General features: G+C 41.3%; 2 protein-coding genes across 3 annotated transcripts; both read left to right on the top strand.

The window, feature by feature from the left end:
- The first annotated feature begins 6,462 nt into the window (after positions 1-6,462).
- On the top strand, positions 6,463-11,886 carry vgll2b (vestigial-like family member 2b). Its single transcript, XM_010757007.3, has 4 exons — positions 6,463-6,898; positions 7,315-7,660; positions 9,713-10,159; positions 10,748-11,886. The coding sequence occupies exons 1-4, from the start codon at positions 6,812-6,814 to the stop codon at positions 10,789-10,791; spliced, it is 924 nt and encodes a 307-aa protein (XP_010755309.1). The 5' UTR covers positions 6,463-6,811; the 3' UTR covers positions 10,792-11,886.
- A 4,162-nt stretch (positions 11,887-16,048) lies between these two features.
- On the top strand, positions 16,049-19,043 carry ctsl.1 (cathepsin L.1). 2 transcript variants are annotated; one of them, XM_019260366.2, is made up of 9 exons: positions 16,049-16,188; positions 16,496-16,599; positions 16,685-16,827; positions 16,965-17,162; positions 17,247-17,438; positions 17,691-17,856; positions 17,964-18,069; positions 18,569-18,672; positions 18,817-19,043. In XM_019260366.2, exons 2-8 carry the CDS (start codon positions 16,497-16,499, stop codon positions 18,666-18,668), a joined length of 1,008 nt encoding a protein of 335 aa, XP_019115911.2. In that variant the 5' UTR covers positions 16,049-16,188; position 16,496; the 3' UTR covers positions 18,669-18,672; positions 18,817-19,043. The 2 variants fall into 2 exon arrangements, with proteins under 2 accessions (XP_019115911.2, XP_027130306.1); XM_027274505.1 differs by having other exon boundaries at positions 16,161-16,184.
- The last annotated feature ends 6,931 nt before the right edge of the window (positions 19,044-25,974 follow it).

Here is a 25,974-nt window from a genome sequence, read left to right as displayed (position 1 = left end):
GCCCTTGACTGTAGAGGGAGAAATAAAACAAGAGAAACAAAAGAGGGAGTGTTTCATGTTTCTCCTAACCTGTATGCATGTCTCTAATATTTGTTAAACGAATTTCACACTACACTGCGTTTTGTCCTCTTGCTTTTACTCCAAACCTGTATCAGTTCTCTGCGCATCCTCCCCTGCATGTGTTCCCACCTCTTTTTGTTACATCTGCATGTTCAGAAGTATACACAGGAAGATGTTAAAAGACCAGACAACGAAAGGCCACGTACTTCACGCCAAAATGCCTTCTTCTTCAGTCACATTGGCTGCAGTTGCCAGAAAGGGTGTACAAACTAAAGCCGGAGACTGATCTCACTCCCATACCTGGCATTCTGAAGCCACAACACCATGCTGCCGATGTGGAACCTGATCAGTCGTAAATCTTCTCTGTTTGACCATGTGACACGCCGCATTTGTGATTCTGCCCTCCGTTCCCCCTCCGCATCTCTTTCCCTCCACCCATAGTGCCCTTCTAACTGCAGCCGTCTCTGGCACACTGTAGTAGGAATGCCAGGCAAGATGGTGACAATCCCACATGCTCAGATTAGTGTTTCTGTGTGCATCTTCTTTGTGTTTGTACCTGTTCCCTTGGCTTTATATGCAAGCGTGTGTTTGTATCCAGTGTGTGAATTTGTGATTGTGTGTGCATAACTCCAGTGACCCAGTGGCAGAGTGGTGGCAGGGTATCCTCAGTAATAGGATGTTAGGAATGTAGCACTTGTCAGCCTCTCTGAGGATGCTGTTAATTCACATTCTGTCCATTTCAGAGGGTTAGCCTTTAATAAACAGCAAACAGTTACCTGTGTAGAAGCACTCTGTCTGTGTGTGTGTGAATTTGAGTTGAAATATGCAAATTGCTTCCTTACATTAATGACATTTAAAGCTCTGTTTATTACACATTTTTGCAAAACAAAGAAATCATGAGCAACAGAATACATTTTTCTCTCAGATATTTTTATTGAATTTTGAATTTTACACGTATCACATTGCATGTCACATACACACATATGCTCATACATGTTTATTGCAATGCCAGTTTATTACGAACTACATAAAATACTGCTGACGTCTTTTTAAAAAAGTATTTTCACTGTCCACTGTCAACAGTTCTTTTTCTGTATGGCATAACAATGAACTTGCATGGACTTCAGATTCAAATCAAATCAAATTTTATTTGTATAGCCCAAAGTCACAGAGTACATCTGCCTCGGAGGGCTTTACAATCTGTACAGGGAGTGACACCCTCTGTCCTTAGACCCTCGGTTCCAGTGAGGAAAAACTTGCCCAGAAAAAAACATTTTAACAGGGAAAAAAGGTGGAAGAAACCTCAGGAAGAGCCACAGAGGAGGGATCCCTCTCCCAGGACGGACAGACGTGCAATAGATGTCACGTGTACAAACAAACAAATCAACACAAACATATTGTACAATTACAATGACTGATAAAATGACAATGAATTACAATGAATGATAAAATGATTACAGTAGCAGTGGAACCTGTGATAGAGATAGAGAGACACAGATGCACAGCAGCAGCAAATCATGAACAACTATAAACTGTAATAGAATAGAATAGAATAGAATAGAATAGAATAGAATAGAATAGAATAGAATAGGAGATATGGTAGCAATAATGACAGTAATAATATATGTAGTGGATGTCATGCAGGATCACAGCACCAGCCACGATCCATGAGAACCTGCTGGATGAGAGAGCACAGAAACTCGTTCTAGTAAGGTATTATAAGCTCTTTTAGATATAATGGTGCCTGACCATGAAGAGCTTTATATGTGAGGAGAAGAATTTTAAATTCTATTCTAGATTTAACAGGTAGCCAGTGCAAGGAAGCCAAAATGGGAGAGATGTGATCTCTGATCTTGGTTCCTGTCAGAATGCGTGCAGCATTCTGAATTAGCTGCAAAGTCCTAAGAAACTTATTGGAGCAGCCTGATAACAAAGAGTTACAATAATCCAGCCTAGAAGTAGCAAATGCGTGGACTAGTTTTTCTGCATCCGCTTGAAAAACGATGCGTCTGATTTTGGCAATGTTATGGTGGAGTTGGAGGCCAGGGTGATCCCGTCTAAAGTAACTAAGTCTCTAGAAAGAGAGTTTCTGAGGTGTTTGGGTCCAATAACTTCAGTTTTGTCTGAATTTAACATTGTAAAATTTGAATTGTAGGTCATCCAGCTTTTTATATCCTTAAGGCATGCTTGGAATTTAGTTAACTGATTGGTTTCATCAGGCTTGATTGATAAATATAATTGGGTGTCGTCAGCATAACAATGAAAATTAATGGAGTGATTCCTAATAATGTTCCCTAGAGGAAAAATATATAAACTGAATAGAAGTGGTCATAGTACAGAACCTTGTGGGACTCCATGACAAACTATGGTATGCATGGAGGATTCATCATTGATGTGAACAAACTGAGATCGATTGAAGAAATACGACTTAAACCAGCTTAGGCTTCCTTTGATGCCAATTTGATGTTCCAGTCTCTGTAAAAAAAATGATGGTCAATGGTGTCAAATGCGGCACTAAGATCTAACAGGACAAGTACAGAGATGAGTCCTTTGTCTGATGCCATTAGGAGGTCATTTGTAACTTTGACTAATGCAGTCTCTGTACTATGATGCACTCTAAATCCTGACTGAAAATCCTCAAATAGACTTTTCTTATGGAGAAAGTCACACAGCGGATTAGCTACAGCTTTATCAAGAGAAAGGAACAGTTTGATATCAGTCTGTAATTGGCTAAAACCTCTGGATCTAGAGTGGGCTTTTTAAGAAGAGGTTTAATCACAGCTACTTTAAAGGACTGTGGTACATATCTTGATAATAAAGACAGATTAATCATATCCAATAAAGAAGGACTAACTAGAGGTAAAACATCCTTAAGCAGTCTGATTGGGATGGGGTCTAAGAGACAGGTTAATGGCTTAGATGAAGAAATTATTAAAGTTATTTGATGAAGGTTCGATGGGAGAAAAACAGTCTAAATATATATCAGGTTTGCTGTTTCCAAACTTCCTGTACCAGAATGCAGATCAGTGCCTGTTGAGGGCAAGAGGTGATGGACTAATAGTTATAATTTTTTCATTAAAGAAGCTCATGAGGTCATTACCACTTAGACCTAAAGGAACAGATGGCTTAATAGAGCTGTGGTTCTCTGTTAGCCTGGCTACAGTGGTGAAGAGAAACCTGTGGTTGTTCTTACTTATATTTCAAGAAATGTTTGGACAAAGAAGAGTTGTTCCATTATCTGAACTGTAATACAAAATTTTAAGACACTGTGATCATCTTAGTTTTCAATATCCCAAATCTCAGATGATATCACGTACACAATAAAATATAGACGTACCACAACTATTAAAGAAACAAGATGTCTAGCGATCAGGTTTGTGTCCCTGCAAAGTTAGTTTTTGAACTGAGTTGTTGAAACTGAAACTAATATCTGGCTAGAAGTTGGTAAAAATGCAATAATCAAAACTAAGAAAATGGTTGTTAGTAATATAAAGTCTCCATGGTTTTTAATGAAAGGGCTGAAATAAAATGACGCTTGAAATTCTCCTAAACTGACTTCTAGACTTGAGGCTCTGGAATTCTGGGCCCTGGTGGTCTGTGTTGACAATGAGGGAGTTGTTTTAGGGAGAAAATAGCTGCACACTTGCACATTCTATCACAGTAGATTTATCACCAACATTTGTGTAGAAGGATGAATGAGCCAAACCTGTCCATATGTGGCTCTTTGTGTGTGTGTGTGTGCCAGGGTGTCTGTGTTTCCGATGACACCCGGTGATGATTTTGAACAGCTGAGATGAGTTTGTGTGGAACTGGACAACGGGGCAGCTGTACATCTCTGTCTTGGACATATACACACACACACACATAGACACACATACACACTGAGGCATATAAACAACAGTGGAATCCTGAAGTCCGACCCCCTTGGGACAAAGCCAGACTGAGACCTTAATAAAGGACTTGTTGTTTCAGGAGTTAGCTTATATGGTTTCAGGTTCATAACTCAACAAGCTCCGTTTTATAGACAACCACCATGAGCCTCCTGATCGACATTGTCCTGATTTTTATTTACATACATGATTCTTCTGTTTTGTTTTATTTTTTTAATTTATTTATTTATTTTACCATATGAGAATTTTACGTTAATGTTCATTTTAAAGGTTGATAAAGGTATATCTGTGCACATATTTATTTAACATACTCAGGTTTTAGCATAAAGTATAAACTATTAATGGTGGTGTTGCAATGCGAATAGTGGTCTAAATAAAACCAGGTTGCCATTACAACCTCAACTGGCCCTGCAACATCTCAGCCAATGAGGGACTTTGCCTGGTCAGACCTCTTTTAAGAGAGGCGGGGCCTAGATGTGCTGTGGGGTCACAAGGAGTGATGTAACCTGTGTTTATTTTCAGCGTATACACGTAAATGTAGACACAGAGACACCTCCGCACACACACACACACACACACACACACACACACACACACACACACAAGCAACTGTAGACTCTTGCACATACTGTTCTTTACATGCATACATTTCAGCATGCATGGTATCACTAACAAACACAAAAGTGCCAACTGACTTCGTTTTGAACTTTGGGATCTCTGCCATGTTTCTGCAAGCTTGTTGCCCTCTTCCTAGTTTGGTCAGTCGATGACAAGTGTTGCGGTGTGTACATGCACACGCACCATCAACACATACACAGACACACACACATACACATAGACATAGACAGTAGGAGTGGCTGTTCCAGGCTAACACAGGGCGATTAAATAGAGAAAAGGTGTGTGTATCACTAGGGAAGACAAGTGGGAGGGAGCGGCAGAGACTGAAAGAGAGACAGAGACACAGAGAGAAATTTAGTCATGGCCATTAATACTAATAGTGGCCTCCCTTTCCTTCTGTCAGCTGCAGCTGTTGATCACGCTGGTGTAACAGTGAGCTTTCTAGCATTGCATCACTCTCTTTCTCCATGACTCCAATTCTGTCCTGCATTACCCTGCATATATATGGTTCTAGTAGCTCATATTGCACATCATGCTGCAAGGATGATGGACTGAAGTAGGAGTAGTGGCCAAATAACATTAAGATTGATCTGTTTGATGAGTGGATTTAGACATGTGAATCTTTTTATTAATGTGTTTTAGAAACCCTGTTGATGCTCTACTGAGGCAATATGCAATACAATACACTGCAGTTTATGGTATTACATTGCAGTGCTATGCCCTAAAATCAGTTTATTATTACAGTGATGCATGACATGGTTAAAGTGAGACCTACACTGTTGCATATCTGCTTTGTCCACTGCTATTTAAGAGCATGTTCAATTCATTAGCATGCCATTAACCTGCCACTAGTTATTCATACTATGTGTGACATATGCATAGCGAGATGTTGGTCATGTTCTCCATCTAGAGAACGCAGCAGAAGGACGATGTAACTTCCCTAGAAGCTCGTCCACTCGCATACATCAGAGACATTCCACCTCATCTTACACTCGTCCATGGAATTCTGCAAATTTTCCACACTATTCTCCCAGGCACACAGGCAAGTGCCTGTCAAAAAGACTGGCATGCCCAAACATTAGACACCTGTAAACCCTTAAAACAAGAGAGCTAAACTGCACTTAGTCTAGAATGTATCTAGCTCGTTGTGTATCAAGTTTCATGCACTATAGATGGCTTATTTTGTCATTTTGTACGAGGATTACGTGATGATTTCCGTGCCCCCACTGTGTTTATGATTATCATCGGGTATGTTTGTGTGTGTGTGTGAAAATATCTTTTTGTTTGCACTGCTGATAGGTGATAATTTGTCATAGATTTGAGCAGAGTCCCTTTCTCCTCTATGTTGGTATGACCAGTGTATGCAACCTATAGTTGACACCTATGTGTCATTCTGGGAACACACTAAATACTTCAGATGACTTGAGGGTTTACTTGGCAACCAATGGCTGTTTTAAGACCATGGATACACTTTCAGCTTGGACGGAGCACAAAGTTTTCAAGTATCCACAGTACATGGAAAGAAATAAAAAGTCACTGAATCGCATGTATCATGTGCTCATTGTCGTGTGGCTGGTTATAAAGCTCAATGACTTCATCCAAATCTATTTGTGGAACTGGATGACATTCTATTTAACCTTTATTTTGCACCAGGATTAAGAAGTTGTAGAGCCATGATTAGTCACAGATCATTCCCAGCCTTTCTAGATAACGCTGTTGCTTATGTTTTATAATTGAATGGAAATGTTGCAGTTCCGGACTTTGACATGATTTACACCTATACTTTTGACAACTATCTCATGCTTTCAGTGATTACAGTTTTAGATACTACTGTATATTGTTAACATAAAAGAAAATGCAATCAATAATACTGCTATAGATGCTGTATGATAGAGGGAGTGTTGGTGGTGGTGGTGATGTGGGGGGTTAGGGGGGGTGGAGAGCTGCCTGGTAAAGGTGGGAGGGGTTGACACAGAGATGTACAGGACAGGACACCCTCATGCTTGCTCCATAAACCTCACCACATTTTGCTGCCGCAGCTGTTGTGGCGCACACAGGGAGCAGAGAGGTGCGCTCCTTCTGGGGGTGACTATGTCGAGTGTTGCGAGGGCTTTTTCACACTGATCAGCGATCACCGAGCTCGTATCCCTTCGGCAAGAAAAAAAAAACCCCACGGAATGTTGTCACTCTCTCTCTCAGCAAGGTCGGTTTCCAAAGAACAGTGAAGACACCGCTCATTTACCATGAGCTGTTTGGATGTTATGTACCCAGCCTATGGACATTACGCACCGTACGCACCGACTGCTCCTGCTTTTATCAATAGCTTACAGGTAGGAAGTGAGCAAATATTTATATGTTTGTGTGTCATTTCTTCTTATTTCCAGTGTTCGAGGGGCAGTGGGGGTCGTTAAGGTGAAGAGCAACTGTTTAGGCTAGTTTATGCAGCTTGTGCGTAAAAGCAAATAAGCTGAAGCTGAAAATCGCTCCTGTCAGTGTTTTATGTTTGTGATGTAAGACTTTCTTCGATTTAATTCGGCATTTGTGAATATCTACATTGGCAGTGCTGCTGTTTGTGTTTTTGCAAGAACAGAAGTCGCACAATCGCTTGCGCGCACTGACACATGCCAGTGCTGCCACACACAAAGAAAAACATTATGTCAAAATGTCTCATAGGCAGCTCTGCAACACCTGTCTTAATCCTCTACCCCCCCTCGCCCTTTCCTCTCCCCTAACACCCACCCTGCAGGCTCCCACAGGTCTGAGCAGAACTTCTTCTCACTGCCGGGATTTTATGGACACTCCCAGGGGTCCCGAGGGGATGTCTGGGGGCCCAGGCACTGGAGGATCAACTTCCTCCTCATCTTCAACCAGCTCTTCCTCGTCCTCTTATACGCCTTCAGCTTTGAGACCAGAGGAGGGCCCCAAGGAGAAGCAGGAAGCCCCTGAGGCAGAGTACCTGACTTCTCGCTGTGTTCTCTTCACCTACTACCAGGGAGACATCAGCAGTGTGGTAGACGAACACTTCTCCAGAGCCCTCAGCACCTACATGGATGGAGAGGGCAAACGGCGGGCATCAGACCAACAGGGCACAGGTATACTGCATTGCCCATACATAAAGATTATTAATACAAATAAAAGAACATGCCTGTCCTTGTGAGAGCAATGCAAACTTACAGTGCACGTGTAATTTTAATGTCCAAGGTTACAAAAATGTATAGTGTCCATTAATAGTAATGAACAGATTTAACAAACCAACGGATGTGAGGTGGCTATGCGCCATGAAGCAAACCCGAAATAAGTCAATCTTGTCCAGTGTGTGTGTGCGACCGTAAAGAAAACAACCAATATTGCATTTTGCACTCATTCTGAATGTTAGTCAAGGCAAGCTGACTCACTGCAATGTTTACAACAAATTTATTTCATGAACTTTCACGCCAGCCTGAAAATAGATTGGGTAAACTGAGTTTAGGTTGGTTTTACACTCTGCTACTTCCCTGCAGTTTCATAATTTCCCTTTATTTATGTGAGCACAGGTGCCACAGTTGACTGTGTGGTGTCTTGCTTTTTGAGGCCACACAGGGTGAGTCGACAGTTGTGCAGAGCACAGCAGAGCATTAGACAGGTGATGTGATCAGATGACAGGACTTAAGAGCTGCTTGTTGTTGGACTGTTGTCCACGGAGAGGTCAGGGAGCAGGGTTCAGAGGTCATAGAGGTCAGGAGCTGTTGGACGTCAAAGTGGACTCTTTTGACTCTGGTAAGGATAAGGATTTATAGAAAAGCAAGAGAAAGCTTTAGGTTGGGGTGAAAAGTCAGGAATACAAATTATTGTTAGTAACTTTCAAACAGCAGTCTTGTAGTTAAGGGATCACATGGGCTTGCGTGGTATGTTTTGGCAACCTTGCTACTGCAGACACAGAAGTTACTCGAAGTTAGGATATAGCTTTTGTAGACACAAAAAGCATATGCATATTCCATAATTATAATGCATCAAATAAGTGTTTAAAATTAACTAAAATAATTAGTGTTCATATGTTTGTTTGTTTTTGTTTGCAAAGTACGAAAGTAGTCATTTTCAAATCTTCTAGAGACACAGAAATCCCTTTCTACCCACAGCCTCTAGATATCCCTTGGATATCCATGTAGGGCCTACAGCCTCTACTCTCTCCCTCTCTCTGCTGTCGTGTTAGTCTTTCCTAGTTCAGTCGGACGTCTTCATTTCGGCACTAACACACGCTTCCTGCCTCACAACAGATGCTATGTTTATACATGGCCGTAAGCGCACAGCCTCGCCGGCGTATCCCCTTCAAACGTCTCTGCGGCTGCCATTCTGACTCTCGCTCCAGCTCTTGCCCCACAATGGTGGCTCAGTCAGTCAGTTGCCTGCCTGTCGGTCAGATTTATATATGCTGTGGTCTAGGTAGGGGTAGAGGGAAATACTACCTCTCAGGGTGCCGCTTGGTGTCTGTTTTCAGAGGAATATCTAAATATAAAAGTATACTGCTAAAAACATATAATGGCTCGCTGACATTCTGTCAAGGGCGAGGAGAGGGGGGAGCAGAGAAAACAACAGGTGGGGGTGCAGGAGACAGAGGAGAGGGGCGGTGGGTGCTAGCACAGGGCACAGTGTTGCGTGTCTGAGTGTGTGCGCGCACACAGTGTGTGTGTGTGTGTGTGTGCATGTGTGCGAGTGTGTTGTGAGACTTTCAGAAGTACTGGGCTGACATGAGAGTGAGAGATGTCACCACAGCGAGTGATTTAAAGCACTGTGATCCTTGGGCTCCCTCCAGGTCAGAGCGTCTGCCTTATATAGAACTCTAGGATATAGGGACGTCTCTCTTTCTACCTTTCTCTCTGTCACCCTCCCTCTCTCTCTCTCTCTCTCTCCCTCTGTCTGCTAGAACGTGGTTGTGTTTATTTCTGTGTCTTGTTGGAGCTAGGGCTGTGTGACAGTATGATCCAATAGGGAAGATATCTGGGCCAGAGGGTGTAGCAGTCATGTGAGTGACATCTACGTTTTAGCACGGGTGGCTCCTCCCGCATGGCTCCTGCCGTTCCGTTTGTCTCTATAAATCAAATGATTCACAACAGTTGTGCAAGTGTTCGTGACTTGGCCTAAATCTGATGTTGTTTATCTCCAATTAGATACCCCCTCACCTAGCAGTCGAAGAAGCTTCCCCCCTTCCTTCTGGGACAGTAACTACTCCTCGCCTCAGAGCCGTTCCCACTGTGAGACGGGCACTCCTTCCTATTCCATGGACCCATACACATCAGGGTTGCACCCGGGCTTGCCACACCCACACGCTCATCCTCATCCACACGCTCATCCCCACTCCCACCCACACCCACCAGAGAGCTGGGCATATCCCCAGGCCCAAGCCTACGGTCCCCCACGGCCTCTCCACGAACTGTACTCACCATCAGCTTTGGAGCCCCACTACGGGCCCCTGCTCATGCCCACAGTGAGGCCACCCCATCTCCCTACCTTGCCAAGCCACTATGAAGTGAGCAAGCTGGAGCCCACTGCCTCCTGGCCCAGCCTGCTTCCCCCAGGAGACGTCAGCCAGACACTGGCACTCAACATGGATGCAGGTAACTGCTCAACCACGTCAGACTTTTACAAATACTGCAAGGCTTTGCTTACTGTTTAGTGTCTCAGTGTAGACAGATGCAAATAGAAATGTTGGATTATGGCTAGCAAACCATGTGAAACACATTCTGTATATCTAAGTGGCAAGTATAGAATATAACAAGAGCACACTTGAAATTGTGTACTGATTTTGCTTTCTTTGTGCCATTAATTGGCTCAAAGACAGAGAAACACGTGTCTTCTGACAACCACACACACAAACACGCGCACACACACACACACACACACACACACATGTAACTTTCAATCCATGTAGAAAAACCACATGCGCAGATGCATAAACTTGTGACGTTAAATACTCTGGGCCCTGCCATAGACACTCCTACGCATGTTCTCTCTCTCTCTCACACACACGCGCACACACACATACACAAACGCACACACACACACACACAATACATCATAATCATCAGAAGCTCTCTTTTCAACCGTCTAAAACAGGATGTTTGGCAAAAGTAGGCTCCATGACAACCTGTGTTCTGTGGTTTGCTGTTGTCCTCCCTCATTGTTTCTTTGTCCTTTTTTCTCAGGCCTCCAGCAGCACAAGAAAGGCAAGGAGCTGTACTGGTTCTAACGAGCCCTTCAGTCACATTGACCAGCCATTACCAGATCCAATTAGTCCCTGGACCTGCTTCGCTATTGAAGCAGCGTGTCCCTTTATCCCCCCTCCCTCCCCTGCCACACACACTCCATCCCCATCTATCCACCCCCTTCTCTCTCTGCTCCTGGCCTCCCTTACCAGTATACAGCCTTGCTCCAGGTCGACGTGTGTGCACCATAGAGATAAAGCAGAGCGAGGGAGCGAGAGAGAGAGAGAGAGAGAGAAAGAGGGAGAGACTCTCACTGTTTATAATCTGTGCTGTTCCTCTCTCTGTTGCCCCCCTCTCTCTCTCTCTGTCTCTCACTCTTCTGCCACTGCCGGTGCAGCACAGACCTTGGCAAGGTGCGAGCCACAGTGACCTGTTTGGACTGAGAAAGACAGGATCACAACAGACTTTTGCAGAGGACAGAGAGATAGAGGGATGAATGGAGGTACAGAGGGATGAATAGCGGCAAGCAGGGATTCCCTCCAATGTCCCTGGTTATCTCTGTCTCATGTTCTTTGTTGGTACAGTGGTTGTCATCATCCACTTATCTGCATTGCACAAATGCAACATGCAGCGATACACAGAAGCAGCAATTATGGCGGTTTATGCTCTGTGACTGTCATCATGATGCCATTTTTTTTGGTTGTTATTATATAATAAAGTGTTTCTATTTATTGGTGTTTATGTGTATTTTTAAAATGTTTGGTTAGGCCAGTGTTCTGAAATTATTGTGATTCAGTTTATTGCGTTTTCTAAAGAGAGAGGTGATAGAGATGACCATACAATGTGTTTCTGAAGGAGTTTCTCATCTATGTATGATGGAATGGTTTGTGGAAAGTGAAAGTAATTTTCAAAAACATATCAAAAATGTGTTCGGCTCAACAAGTATTTGTTTGCTCTGAACAGACTCAAAGATTGTGTTCTTTCAGTTTGGTGATGATGTTCCAGTTAAGTTATCTGTGTCATTCTTGGATGTTTTGAATTTGGACTTTCTAAATCATTTCTTTGAATTTCTTTGTGTGTGTCATTTCTCATTTTGTGTCCAAGAAGATTGTGATGTCAATAAATATTTTTATGGTAAAGTTCCACATCTCCTAAATGCTTACCTTGTGTAACATAAGTATAGCATGAGAGCTGCTACACACCTGGTAGACAAAGAAGACTTGAACTAGATCTGTTTTTCATCCACACACTCTACATATCAGTGTGTGTATACTTTTAGTATCTGTGTGAATCCTAGAGACAGTAGCACAGCCAGATGTGATCAAGGTTACGCTATGTAACTCGTCTTATTTAAAAGGCCTTCCATTTGAATTCCTGCTCGCATTCACACTTTGTCACCTATAAAGTGGGAACGAGTGGTGAATGCCAGCAATGTGTAACCAGAGAAGAAGCCAGCCATCCCAGCTATGCACCAAATGTTGCTGCGTTATTGATCCGATAATCAGATTATGTGCTAAGGTATGCCTGTCTGGGCCACTGTCACAATTTAGCGGCTGTTATGTGTGACCCTCACTAGAGAGCAGCCAACTATGTGATTGGCTCTAAGCTGAGGAAACATGTAGAGTAATGAAATTAGAAGAGTTTACCAGGGATAGCGTCCCTCTCAGTTTCCCATGCCAAGCATCTTACTGCCTTTTCACACTAGTATTGTCACTGGGCCTGAGGGTTTCCTTTCCCCAGAATCTAGTATGCACCCACAGCTATTGTCACATTATATCACTTAGATGTCAATAAACTCTACATAGCTTTAATAATAGCTGTGTGTAACCATCATAGTGTAACCGTTTGTGAGGAGGAAACTCACTGTTACTTTAAGGATGCTGATCATAACAGTGATTTGAACTGATTGATTCAGATTGTTCAATTTTCAGAAGCAGCATAAAAAGTTCTGTAGATTTTATTACTGACGCAATTTACAAGTAAATGTGTGGGAGTCTGTGTTTACCTATGGACAGACATAATGTATAAGAAAAGGCTAAGTAAATGCTGCCCTCTGCTGGTGTGTTTATGACACTGCAAAAGATATATAAAGAGATATACTGCCCTTTACAGGCAGAGAGCAGTAACTACGCAAGGACTGAAGTTGAGGTGAAATGGTTTAAAGTTTTCCAGCTGTGGGGAAACTGTAGATAGAAAGGTTGTAATTTAAATTCAATTCTTACTTTAACTCTTATAAATCATTTCTATAACACTACAGGGAATGGGCGTAGTTAGCCTCCACCTTAAGTTAAAATTTCCCAGTTATAAAGAACACAAAATTAAAAATAAGTCATTGGTCAAAGGCATATGATACAGATTAAAACAAAAACATTAATCATACAAATATTTTCTATATCTGAAAAAAACTCATCCATCTATTGTCTGTGACTGCTTATCCTCATCAGAGTTACAGTATCCCAGCTGACTTTGGTGAGAGGCTCTGGAAAAAATGTGATTCCACTTTTATGTTTGCTTTTATTATTATACAACGTAATCAATGCTGAAATCATAACAAGGATAATTGTAATTACATCTTCCATAACTACTGTGAAATTAATCTTGTCCTTTTAGAACCTGATTCTCAATCTGTTTGCTGAATGTAAAAAAACATTTCAGAGAGTTAATGTGTCATTTCTGGAGTCATAACTAAAATGTCATGTGCAACCTGAAGGAGACAAATAAAACATAATCACATGCAACCAGTGCAGCAGTAGTTAAACAGAAAGCTCTCTTTCCGTACAGTTAGTTGGTTCCTGCGTTGCCTTTGCGAGAATCAACTTGTCAGCCTCTACACACACCAAAGCGTACATACTTTTAAATCATGATAAAAAGTGTATAAAAACTTCCCTGCATGCTTCACCTCAAGCTCTTTTTCAAGGCCATTCACACAAATGCGTGCAAAGCTATGAACATAAAAATAATGTATTTGTATTGTGCTGACTCATGGCCTAAATCTGTCACTTGACTGTTCTTGTAAATGGTTTACAGTGTGTAAAGAACATCACAAACTTTATGAATATATAAAGTTGCACTTGACTTCTTACTTTCATGATAAGACACACATTCAGCTACTCTGTGTGTACTTTTTCCGCACGATATGTGTTGTCACAAAATGACAATTATGGCACACACCTGTAATATATTCTAAAGAACCCTAAAGAACTGGTTAAAAATTAACATAATGTGGGATCAGTACAGCACGGACATAATACTGGATTCACTTTATCCAGTTCGAATTGGGTGTTTTAATCCAGTGGGCAAAACTAACCTTGTGTATCTGTGCTATATTGATTTCAGTTTTAACCCTGTATTTTGTAGTGTGTATGGGTTAAAAACAAAAACAAAGGATCACTCAACTTAAAATTCAGCTTGTTCAGTTTAAATAGAAAACTTGAGCTCAGTCAAGATAAAAGTGGTTGAAAACCACATAAAGAGCTCATTGTCAACTGCAGTGATGGAAAGTAACTAAGTACATTTACTTAAATAGACTACTGTACTGTATTTTAGGGTATTTTACTTTTCTTGAGTGTATCAAGAATTACCCTCAATTTACACTCCAAAGTGCTCGTATTATTTCATTTAAATGACTTTTTGTGGCAAGAAAAGATAAAAGTAATCAATAACAAAACTAAACTAAAACTAAAACTAAAACACCCAAAGACTAGAGAAAAGTCCAGAAATTAATGAGTCACAGTGACACATTTTTCTGCAAGACAAATCTTCGTCTGATACTTACAGTATAATTTGCTGATGATTGCTGACTTTGACTTGCAATGGAGTATTTCTACCACCACTGATTAAATAATTTCTGTCTCATCCAAAGCGAAGCTTAAAAAGCTATAATATATAACAATAATACCAAACTGTTGTAATATATAAAGTATGTTGTAAGTTGTTGTTTTTCTTTCGGAACATTATGTTCTGTTCCGGTGTTAGCTGGCAAACTATTTGCACTGGGTTTTTTTTTTTTTTTAAATAGGAAACAACCCAGGCATGTGCATGACTATGTGACTACTGAGAACACAAACAAGGCAGAAACATGACACGAGCTGATAGAGTTCGCTGACATCTGTGAACTTTTAGCTTGGCTTTCAGTATTTCCTCATTCCACTGTATCATTACGAGTATATGTATTGTCATGACCTGAAAGCCTTGTGACAGAGAGACAGACAAATGCAGACAACAGGCAAGCAAGAGGGTTGGGCAGAGAGACATCTCATGCAACAGTTACAACATCAGTGCATTTACTTCCCTGATTTTTTGCAGTGACATACCATGCAAAAATAACTAAGACTAAATAAATATATTGCTTTGCAATATGTAAAAAAGGTTGATAAGACAAAGAATTCACACTTTGGTTTCCCTTTGCATATTTCACTGCTAAATGTTCCTGACAATGACGGATAGGCTAAATTCACAGAACAAATCAAACCATGCGGTTAAGCTGAAAACAGGATGTGTGTATGGAAACAGAAAGGAAATCATGAACACCTGTCAATGGAAACACAAACACAGAAATGAATCATCAAGTATAAAATGTAGAGAAGAATTAATTTATCAGCCTGTGTGTGTGTGTGTGTGTGTATGTGTGTGTGTGTGTGCGCACGTGTGTGTGTGTGTGTGTGTATGTGTATGTGTGTGCATTTTAAAACGTTCAGTATATTTGCAGGAAGGTACCTGTTTTGACATGGTTTGCTCCATATGTCTGTCCCTAAATGAAATGAATTATGAGACAATACTTCACATAGAGGAGTTTACAAAAGAGGGAAAGATAAGGTAACACAACTTCAAATAAAACCTCCTCATTTATGTAAATCAAATTCAAACTTTCGATATATAAGTTTAACCCACATATCCGAGAAATAAGAACACCTTCATTCGATACTCACAAATTTTCCAGCGTTGCATAACGTAGCTTCTAAGATTTTGAATATAATATGTGGGCGACGCTACATGTTGGCACATGCATATGTCATCTGTTTGTCTGTTTTACTTGTTTTTCCAGAAAGCCCCCAGCACTGTTACTGGAATCACATTCTCAACAGTGTTTTTTCACATGAAGGCATTACAAACACACACACACACAGTTTCTTCCTCATGTATAATTCCTAACCAACAAAGTGGTGAGCAACTGCTAAGACATTCAGTTCCTTTTTTTGTTGAATTGTAAAAATATGTTTTCCAGAAAGAATGGCATCATGCAAACCTCCCATAATACATAGGTCCCACGTTTGTCTCTCTCTTGTCTCTCTCTCACTTTATGAGCTGCTGACAGCCACCTGACTGGACATACTGCAAGTCATAAGTGTAGTTAGCTATATAAGCCTATCTGTCACAGCTCTGTTTCACCAACAGGTGGTTATACTTTAAACTTGACCGCACACACATCGACATTGAGGCAGGTAAGCAGCTACAGCACAGACAATAAGACACGCACACATGCAGACAAACAAAGACACACCCACACAACTTTTACTGCATATGCATTGATACAAAGAAGAAACATACTGATGAGATGGAAAAGAGTTTGAGTGGTTTGAAATGAAAGAAACTGAGAAATAGAGCTGATCCAGTGGTAGCGTGCATGTGACATCCAACGTCATGACTTTTGAGAAGCGAAGCTGAAGTGAAACAGTTCACGTCAACCTGTGTGGTTTCCTGCAAGTCACAGAGGATCTCTTTGCCATTTCTGCTTGTACTGTCGATCAGGATGAAGCTGCTGCTGATTGCCGCTGTTGCTGCTCTGGCTGTGGCCAGCTGTGCCAGCATTTCTCTGGAAGAGTTGGAGTTCCATGCCTGGAAAATCAAGTATGGTGAGTGAGTCCTATAAAATTGGTTTCTTTCTTTTTTTCACTTTTGTTTCTACTCTTTCTGATTGTTTCCTTCTGTGATTGACAGCAAGGAGCTATAACTCTCCATCAGAGGAGGCTCACCGCAGGGAAATCTGGCTCAACAATCGCAAACTGGTGCTGGTGCACAACATGCTGGCCGACGAGGGCATCAAGTCTTATCACCTTGGCATGACCTACTTTGCTGACATGGTATGCACAGGAATTGTTTTTACCATTATTTAGCTGTCAATTAATATTTTCAGTGTGATTTGGTTGTTATCAGCTTGCACAGCAAATTACGTTTTCTAATGAAGACTCTATTAAGTGACACACATTGAATTCACCAGGAAAATGAGGAGTACAAACGCCTGATATCTCAAGGCTGCCTGCGCTCCTTCAATGCTTCCCTGCCTCGCCACGGCTCTACTTTCTTCCGGCTGCCTGAAGGCACAGACCTGCCCAGCAGTGTTGACTGGAGGGACAAGGGATACGTCACCGATGTCAAGGATCAGAAGCAGTGTGGTTCCTGCTGGGCTTTCAGTGCAGTAAGTGCAACAGTAACTTTAAGTTTATTTTCTTTTGGTAAGGCAAAAAACAACAGGTTTGAAATGAATGTATATCTCATTCAGACTGGCTCACTGGAGGGTCAGCACTTCAGGAAGACTGGGAAGTTGGTGTCTCTGAGCGAGCAGCAGCTGGTTGACTGCTCTGGTGACTATGGCAACATGGGCTGTATGGGTGGCCTGATGGACCAAGCCTTCCAGTACATCCAGGCAAACGGAGGGATAGACACAGAGGACTCCTACCCTTATGAGGCTGAGGTAAACATAAAGCATTTTGACTGAAAAGTCATGATCTCTAAATGACATTTGTCATTATTATGCTAAAAAACAGGAGATGCAAACTCACTCAGTGTTTCATGGCCCTCCATGTAAGACAAGAACAATACTGCCATCTTGTGGACAAAACATATAGTGGCTTAAACTCTGATACTGACTTCACCACTTTAACTTTCACAATGCGTTAATATGGTACTAAATTGTGGTAAATTGTGAATTCTTTCTTTTAATTAGGATGGTCAGTGCCGTTACAAGCCTGACAGTGTTGGTGCCACATGCACAGGCTACACTGATGTGAAACAATTTGATGAAGATGCCCTGAAGGAGGCTGTGGCCACCATCGGACCTGTGTCTATCGGCATCGATGCCTCTCAAATGTCCTTCCAGCTCTATCACTCAGGTGAACAGTTTTACACATTGTGTCGCTTCTGCAGGATAATATATTTTATCGAATGCAAGGACAAATGTGAAATACTCTTTTAATCTTTATTTAATTTGTGTTTCTAGGAGTGTATGACGAGCCGGAGTGCAGCAGCACAGAGTTGGACCACGGTGTACTGGCTGTAGGCTACGGCAGTGACAACGGAAAGGACTACTGGCTAGTCAAGAACAGGTAAACAGCCAAATCTGTTGGTCATTTTTGAAAGCACAATTGTGTAGGATTTAGTGGCATCTAGTGGTGAGGTTGCAGATTGCAACCAACAGCATACCCTTCACCTCATCTCTCCCCCTCCCAAGCGTGTAGAAGAAACTATAAAAGCAGTGTTTGGTTTGTCCGTATCACAATTCTTGTTTTTCAGGTGATTATGCACTAATGAAAGCAAACTTATAAATATTATATAGGCCATATCCTGCCAATAGAGCCTTCTGAATCTCACACCATGGACCTTTAAATTATTAATTACTCAGTCAGTAGTGTAACAGTGGAGACAGGAAGCTAAGCAGACAGCAGCAGGGAGGCGTTGTCCTTATAGTTGTCGTCAACGTCCTAAACCATCCGTATAAATTTCACTGCTATCAAAATATAGCCAATTATGTCTTTGCATGCTGTTGTGACTGTTATGATTCCATTTTACATAGAGCAGCTAAACATTGTTGTTTTTTTTCTGTAGCTGGGGTCTAGGATGGGGAGATAAAGGATACATCATGATGAGCAGGAACAAACACAACCAGTGTGGCGTTGCTACTGCAGCCAGCTACCCTCTGGTCTGAGCTGGTGAGGAGAAACTCAACTTCCTTTCTTCCTTAAACAAGTTAAACCTATGGGTGTCTGCACACATGTACCCAAGAGAATGTGTGTGTGCATTCTGCTTGTTTTTATCCATTAACCGGTTGTTGTTCATGTTTATTGGATTTTCAGAACCAGGACTTTCCTCTGTGAGGAGGAGAACAGTGACACATAATTTACTTTAATTTAATAGATTTCAAGAAACTGAGTCATGGAACAAAATGCCCTTTTGTTGTTCCTTGGAAGTTAATAGGCTACAGAGACTGAGTTTGTACCCTTGCACACTTTTAATAGAATCACTTTACACTTTTTAAAATAAAGATTGTAAATAATTGTGAAAGAATAAAACGTTTACATTCTGTGTTTTTGTTGCTTTTTCTGGCTCTTGAAATGTCACTCTCTGTCTATTGGTCCATCTATAACTAACTCCAAATGGAAATATCTCAAGTATTGGATGGATCCCCAATTTGGAAATGTGTACAGACCTTTATGATCCCCAGAGGATGAAGCCTAATGACTTGGGTGATCCCATTTTTTGGTGAAATGTCTCAGCATCTGCTGGTTGGAGATAATGGTTTGCCATGAAGTAGAACAGTAGCATACACATGTACAGAATAGAACCTGATGCTTATAAGGTATAGCTTTTCACATCATAAAGTAATCATAATAAGTATTTATGTTTTTAAGCTTAATGTCAATTATTAATGGATTAGATCAGATGCCATCTTAATATACTTGTAAAAACCTCTGTCATCAATCTAATGCCATCATCATGGAAACTGCTACTGAAACTCCATGTGCATATCAAGAAACTCACAAAGTCTCTCGATGCTGTGTGGCTGTGGCTTATTGCTACAGCAGCATGAGAATGAGTCTTGCACTTGATGTTGGCAAGTCACTCTTTTAATCACAGTTAGTCATAGTCAAAGCAAAACATAAACTGTGACAGGAAAAGAACCTGTTCACGTAATCACTTTCCAAATTCTGCATTTGCATGATTTCTTTAATGACGAATGATGAATATTTGCTCACATTTAGAAGTGAATCATAGCTGCCTCAAGATTTCCAGTTTACATGAGACACTTCAGTTTAGCCGTTTGACCTCAGTCGAGGCTTATGTGTTTAACAATACACTGTGCTCTGTGCAAAATACAAAAAATAGGCTTTTAACATAATATATAATACAATATATTTGCTTTATTCGAATTGGCTTGAAGACAAGTAGAATGCTTATAGATAACATATCTCTGAAAGCAGATGTTATCCTCATATCTTTGGGCTTTATGTCATACCTGGATTCATTGCTTATTCCAGTTTTTACTTACATAAATTATTCACTAGAAACAATTGTGTTTGTTGTTGAAAAAGTCTGCCGCTGCCTCTGATACCAACTGTTGCCGTGGCCTTTGACTTGCAAACCTCAGGCCAAAGATAAAAGCTGTGGGCAAGGAGTTTCAGAGGTGGAAAATTCATTTTGGTAAAGGAATATCTTCTCTTTGGTCTTTTGTGCTGTCTTTGTACTTTTTGTTCTGCTTTGCTTGGATAGCACTTTTTTTTTTTTTTTTTTTGCTTTATCTTCCCGGATACAGTTGCACTTTCTTTAGCTTTCTGTGGTTTTTTATATGTAGGTAGGGACGCTGCCACAGAAAGGGAAGAGGTAAAAGTGAAAGCAGATCTGGGTGGCAGATGTGAACATAATAGTGAAAGACAATGACGGAGCCAAAAAGAGCGTCAGATTATACACTTTTGCGGTTGATTCTCTTGTCTGCTGCGGTAAAAAAGCCATTATGGATTTTAGAGAAATATCTCAGCGGTATGTATTTTGACCTCTATTACCGTCAATATATTTTACAAACTGTCTTTTGCTTTCAAGATCATCCTCTGCTCCTGTCACATCCCCTCATCATGACACTTGATCTGCCCAATCCTTGAGAATCGCTTTCCATATAAATGATCATGACACTGCAGAAAAGGAGAAATAAAAGGAATTTATTTTTTATCCTCATCTTTCAAAACCACTCATGAAAACTAAAGTGTAGTATCATTTACGGAGTGTGGGTGGGATAAGCAATGACCTGAACACAAAATATTCATAAAAATGAGTCAGATAGATGAAAATAACCACAGTTTCTTAGCTGCTTTGTTAATTTGAGCTTTTTCTCATTTAGACTTACAGTATATCCAGTTATAATTACACTTGGTACACTTCATAGTTTGATATAGTTATTTTAGTCATGGTCCACCCCTTGTGTGTCATGGTTTGGTCAGCATATCTTATCCGTGCTATTTAGTTGTGGTTCAATTTCCTGTATTTTAGATTCAGTTCTCTTTCGGTAAGCTCTTAATATTCAACTTCAGTTTGTCTTTTGCGTAAATTACTTTTTTTTAAATCATAAACTTGCATCCTTGCCTCTCTGCTGGACCCTTCACATGTGTCCAATTAAAGGTTTTCAGTGCTATTATACAGTTAGAATATTAGATGCTATTATTACTTTGGTATTATTACTGGTATCTCTTTTTCCCCACTGCTCTGCCCTCACTCACACAGCATAGCTACTCCTTGTGAACCAATTAACTTCACACATCAAGGTCAAACTGGTGTCCTCATGTTGTTTCCAGGGAAACGTATACCAACTCTGGTTCAATGGCCATGCCATATTGGTGTAAAGTAATACACACATATGTAAGTAATACCATAATGGAATTCAGCTTTCTTTCAACAGTAATTTGTAATGCTTAAGGGTTTTGCGTGTAATCCAACTAAACAGAAGTACTTAAGTCATTATTCTTACATCTCTATTGAACCTCAGGCAGCGGAAGGTTGCTTCACTCATCTGTAATCCATAAAGTCGGCTATAAATAAATTTACAATGCTTGAGTTTATTTTGTTAATTTGTCATGGGCTATTCAGCCTAACTGCATTTAATTTTACTGTGAGCAATGAAGCTGAAAAAAGTTCAGCACACCAATCTGACTTCGTTTAGTCGGAAAGCGCAGTAACAGATGATGCTGTGTTACTGATCTGGCTTTAGATATTTTATAATTTGCTGTAAGAAAAAAAAACACACTGAGAAAATGATTGTTCTCTTCTTCTCATGAGGGGGATGACATCTGTTTTAATCATACACAATAGATGCTCCAAATTCAATTAATGAAATCACATTAAGTGCCTGTAATTTTCCCATTTCAAATGTCACATTAGGTCTGGTTGCGATAATATTTGGTGGGAGGTGGCGAAACACTGAGGCAGGGATATAGAGAGCGAGTGAACATATTAGGGATTTAATCAGCTTGTGTGACAAAATGTGACCTTGACATCTTACTTTTTCCTCCCTCAGCCGAAGCAGTGGCAGCAGCGAGAGCTGTCGCGTGGAAGCAAACAGGCACAGCCGACGTAATTGAAAGAGAGATTTATATTATCTTTTGTTAGACGAGTCTCGTAACAGCAGACCTAGAAAAAAAAAGAAACATCTCTGTCTTTTTATCAGCACCACAGTATGACAGTATTCAGCCAATTAGGCCTGAATGATTGTTATCCAGTGACGTTATCATCATCATCCCTTTTATTTTTGTGAGTATGAAGGAGGGCATTAGAAACTGGAAAAAGCAAAGATGAAAAAGCTCCCAGACAGAGACAAAGGGAAACAGAAGGAGGGCGCGTAAGAGGTGAGGCAAATTAATTGGTTTTGCTAAATCCTCCTCAAACAGCAGAAGCCAATGTGGTTCCACAAAAGGCCATTACCGGTAATCAATTTAAATCTGTTTTACCCTTCCCAAGGAAACCAATTAGGCAATTTAATTTGGCTTTTTTGATTCACAGCATAACCACAGCACAGGATAGGACGTCCAATTCACATCATGCAGAGAGGGACAAGTGAAAGCACTGGGAGGTGTTGCTGGAACAAACAGACCTATTGATCAGAGAGTTTTAGGGAAGAGTGAGAATAAAGTCATGAATTTGGATTTTGTGGAGAAAGAAAGGAATCCTGCTGTGTCCATTTAAAGCTCCCTCAATAATTAAAGTTTATTGCAAGTTCAGCTTTTAGCTGACTCTGCATACTTAAGTGCAGTTTTCCAGTAAATGTGACTCCACATCTAAAGCAGTTGATGTGTGTGTGTATGTGTGTGTGTGCTAGAAGAAGCTCTTTTTTAAGGTTGTGTGTATGTGTGTGTGTGCTAGAAGAAGCTCTTTTTTAAGGTCACTAGATGGCAGTACTCGACTGCTGATGATTATCTCAGCTGTTTGGGGCGCTGTGGCCTGGTTGAAGGCATGCAAACCTCTGGTTCAAAGTCAAACATATTGCTTTGATTCTTGCAGTCACATGTCCTTGAAATGCACACGTAACACACACACAAACATTCATATATTGACACCTACACACATATCAAGGCTGCATTCCTCTGCACCAGTGAACCCATTAAACTGTGACAACGCACGCACTGTACACTGAATGTCTGCTTAATCAACAATGTCACTGCACAATTTCAGTAGATTGGCTGCTGGGTTTGGTATGGAGGAAAGTGTCAGTCAGCCGTGTCACCCATCATAGCGAACAAACAGTCTCTCCTATGGGGATACGGACGGGGTGCCACATTTCTGCACCAATGCTTCATTCATCTCCCATCGAGCCTTTCTGTCTGTGTGCATGTATGTTTGCAGCTCGTTGCATGTGTGTGGTGGGCCTAAGTGTGAGTGTGGGAAATGGGATGTCAACTGGTTTGTCATGGTAATGGGGAACATGTGTGATTGTGACAGACAGGAGTTCTGGATGACCGCACACAGTACTGATGTACATACACACACGTGCACACGCCGGATTAATGCATACAGAAAACATCAGGACTGAACAAGAGCAGTTATAAAATTGTTTAAATGACTTTATAAATATTTATTTATAGTACTTACTAATATTATTTCTGAAATTGATTCACAGAAGAGGCCAATATCTCAAACTGGCCCTTTCATGTTGCTCTTTAATCCTTGCCTTCCTTATCTTTATTCCTTTCACTTTTCCTGGTTTCATCTCTCCATCCTCCTCCAGCCAGCTGCGTTTCTTGGACGGGGCTCCTGGCTGCGGTCTCAGCGAGGCAAGAGAAGCTAACCGTTTGAGAAAAACAGTTCTGGCAAGGCCAATTACACCCAGACAAAGCACTTTGCATGTTATTGTGTTAGGGAATCATGCTTGATTGACTGAATGGGTTCTAATGAGGCTGGGGAATGACGTGCAGGAAAGGAAGAAACACTCCTTCGTTCTCCTGATGGATTGATTCAGCCGTGCACCCACACAGACAAACACGCCGGTACAATCACGGTTACAGTGCAAAGGTGTGCAATCACTTGGGCATGCACATGGGAGCACACTTACAGTGGAGTTACACACAAATCAGCACGAACACAAACAAGAGCTTCCTTTCTCACTTTACAGCTATAACGTTGGTACTATGTGCGTCTGTGAGTGTGTGCAGTGGGTGGCAGATGAAGAGGAGATAGTGGAAAGGTAACTTGCTGTATTGCCTCTGCAGATGCTCCTATGTGAATGCTTCACTCCCACTGGCATCCTTTTATAGTATCACTTCACTAGATAGGATTGGATATAGCAACAGATGGATTGGTAAGGCCTACAGCAATGATAAAAAAAATGTCAGCCATTATTCTTGTTGGGCCTAACAGATGTTAGTTTTATTTCAGTGTGTATGTGTTGGACTTCAAAGTTCCACAGCTTTTTTGTTCTCTGTCTGCGGAATTAAAGTTGAAACCGATATTAGTAGCCACAGGCTAATGAGAATAACAAATGCCAGCTATGATGAGATCACTGTCAACAAAATACAAATTGAAAATGAAATTGGCTTAGCAACCCAGGTTCGGTCTATGAATTTTAAAAGGCAGATATGAGCTGCATGTATGTATGCAAGGTAAGAGAGCGTACAAGTACGGCAGCAAAGTGAGAGACAATCTAAATCTGCAGTTTTTAAATGTTTACATCATGAATCATTAGCAAACAAGCCAGGCATTCAGATGGTATCGTTAATCATCTATATTATATGCAAATTCCCATAGTTTCTATCTCAGTGATTCCAGCAGCAGCACTCAGGGATACTTGAGAGACCCAGAGTGTGCACTGAGAGTCATCTGGAGTGTATTTACTGCGGCCTTCTACATCTTTACCCTCTTCTTCTTTGTCCTGCTTTTGCAGCCCCCCCCCTCCACTTTCACCTGCTCATCTCCTACTCTTCTGCATCCCTCTCATTCATCATTTCTCGTTGCCCCTCCTCTCCCTCTCTGCTCTCTCCTCTACCTCGTCCATCTCCCCTGTTGTACCGAGGTCAGGGTGAGGGGTCAATTGCCTGGGAGCACCACTGAGCCTGTTCTTGAAGGAGTAGTCATGTTACTGCGCTCTGTCTTATCTTTTTGTTTTATATCGCCTGACAACTCTTTCCCGCAGGACACGGCCTTACATTCACCTGCAGCCTTGTGCTCAGTGCACGGATATGTGTGTGCGCATGTGTGTGTGGATGCTTCTCTGTATCTTCCAATGACTCTCATGCCCCCTTTTGCCCACCCTTGTTTATTTGCCCTGTTAACGTTTCTCTTCTCCAGCTGTCTTCCTTGTCTGACCTTTTTCTCTCTCTGCCTTTCCTCCTCCATCGATAGCCAGAGCTAATAAGGCAATTAAAGCCTAATTAAAGGAGTCTTCAGAGAGAGGGAAGGTCTCTGGCAACTTCATGAGGGTAAGGGAGCGGTGTGTTTACTTATGTCTCTAGTGAGCTCTCCTTCACTGTCTCCTGACCAACACAACAAAGTTTGGGGGGGGGAAAGTACTGAGATAATGAAAGGCCAGAGGTATTGTACACACAATCATGATTCTACAGTCTTCTGATTTATTTCTGTATTTCTTGTGATATCAAGAAACAGGTAACACAAGGAAACTAGCTCATTTGTTCAGCTTCAAGTGTATTTACCCAACCGGTGTCAGCCCACTCATTGTTGTTAAATTTGCCAACACAGATCAAAGGGCCCTGTGCAGCGTGTCAGCCAGGTTACCTCTGCTTGGCACTCCGAATCAAAGTCACGGATTAAGGGGAAGTAGGGGAGAGGGTTCACGGCACATGTGACAGGCGATCATCCTCTCTTTGGGATGGGAGCTTCTTGTCACAAAGGTATGGTAGGCAAATATTGTTGTTTTTTTTCCACATACATCCCAATGCTTCTCTTACATCCCATTGCATACAATCACTATGTGCACTTGTAGTCTGAAACAAAATCTTTACCCCTGATTTAGAAGGCACTTA

This window comes from Larimichthys crocea, chromosome XXIV (assembly GCF_000972845.2).
Source record: "Larimichthys crocea isolate SSNF chromosome XXIV, L_crocea_2.0, whole genome shotgun sequence".
NCBI lineage: Eukaryota > Metazoa > Chordata > Actinopteri > Sciaenidae > Larimichthys > Larimichthys crocea.
Note: the sequence above shows the minus strand (reverse complement) of the source record. Positions and strands in the feature narration are given on the sequence as shown.

Excerpts from the sequence above, each read along its gene's own strand:
- vgll2b (XM_010757007.3), top strand. The coding sequence starts at position 6,812 with ATGAGCTGTTTGGATGTTATGTACCCAGCCTATGGACATTACGCACCG. Across the intron at positions 6,899-7,314 it reads CTTTTATCAATAGCTTACAG|GCTCCCACAGGTCTGAGCAG; the intron begins GTAGGAAGTGAG and ends CCCACCCTGCAG. Across the intron at positions 7,661-9,712 it reads ATCAGACCAACAGGGCACAG|ATACCCCCTCACCTAGCAGT; the intron begins GTATACTGCATT and ends ATCTCCAATTAG.
- ctsl.1 (XM_019260366.2), top strand. The coding sequence starts at position 16,497 with ATGAAGCTGCTGCTGATTGCCGCTGTTGCTGCTCTGGCTGTGGCCAGC. Across the intron at positions 16,600-16,684 it reads TGCCTGGAAAATCAAGTATG|CAAGGAGCTATAACTCTCCA; the intron begins GTGAGTGAGTCC and ends TGTGATTGACAG. Across the intron at positions 17,163-17,246 it reads CCTGCTGGGCTTTCAGTGCA|ACTGGCTCACTGGAGGGTCA; the intron begins GTAAGTGCAACA and ends TATCTCATTCAG.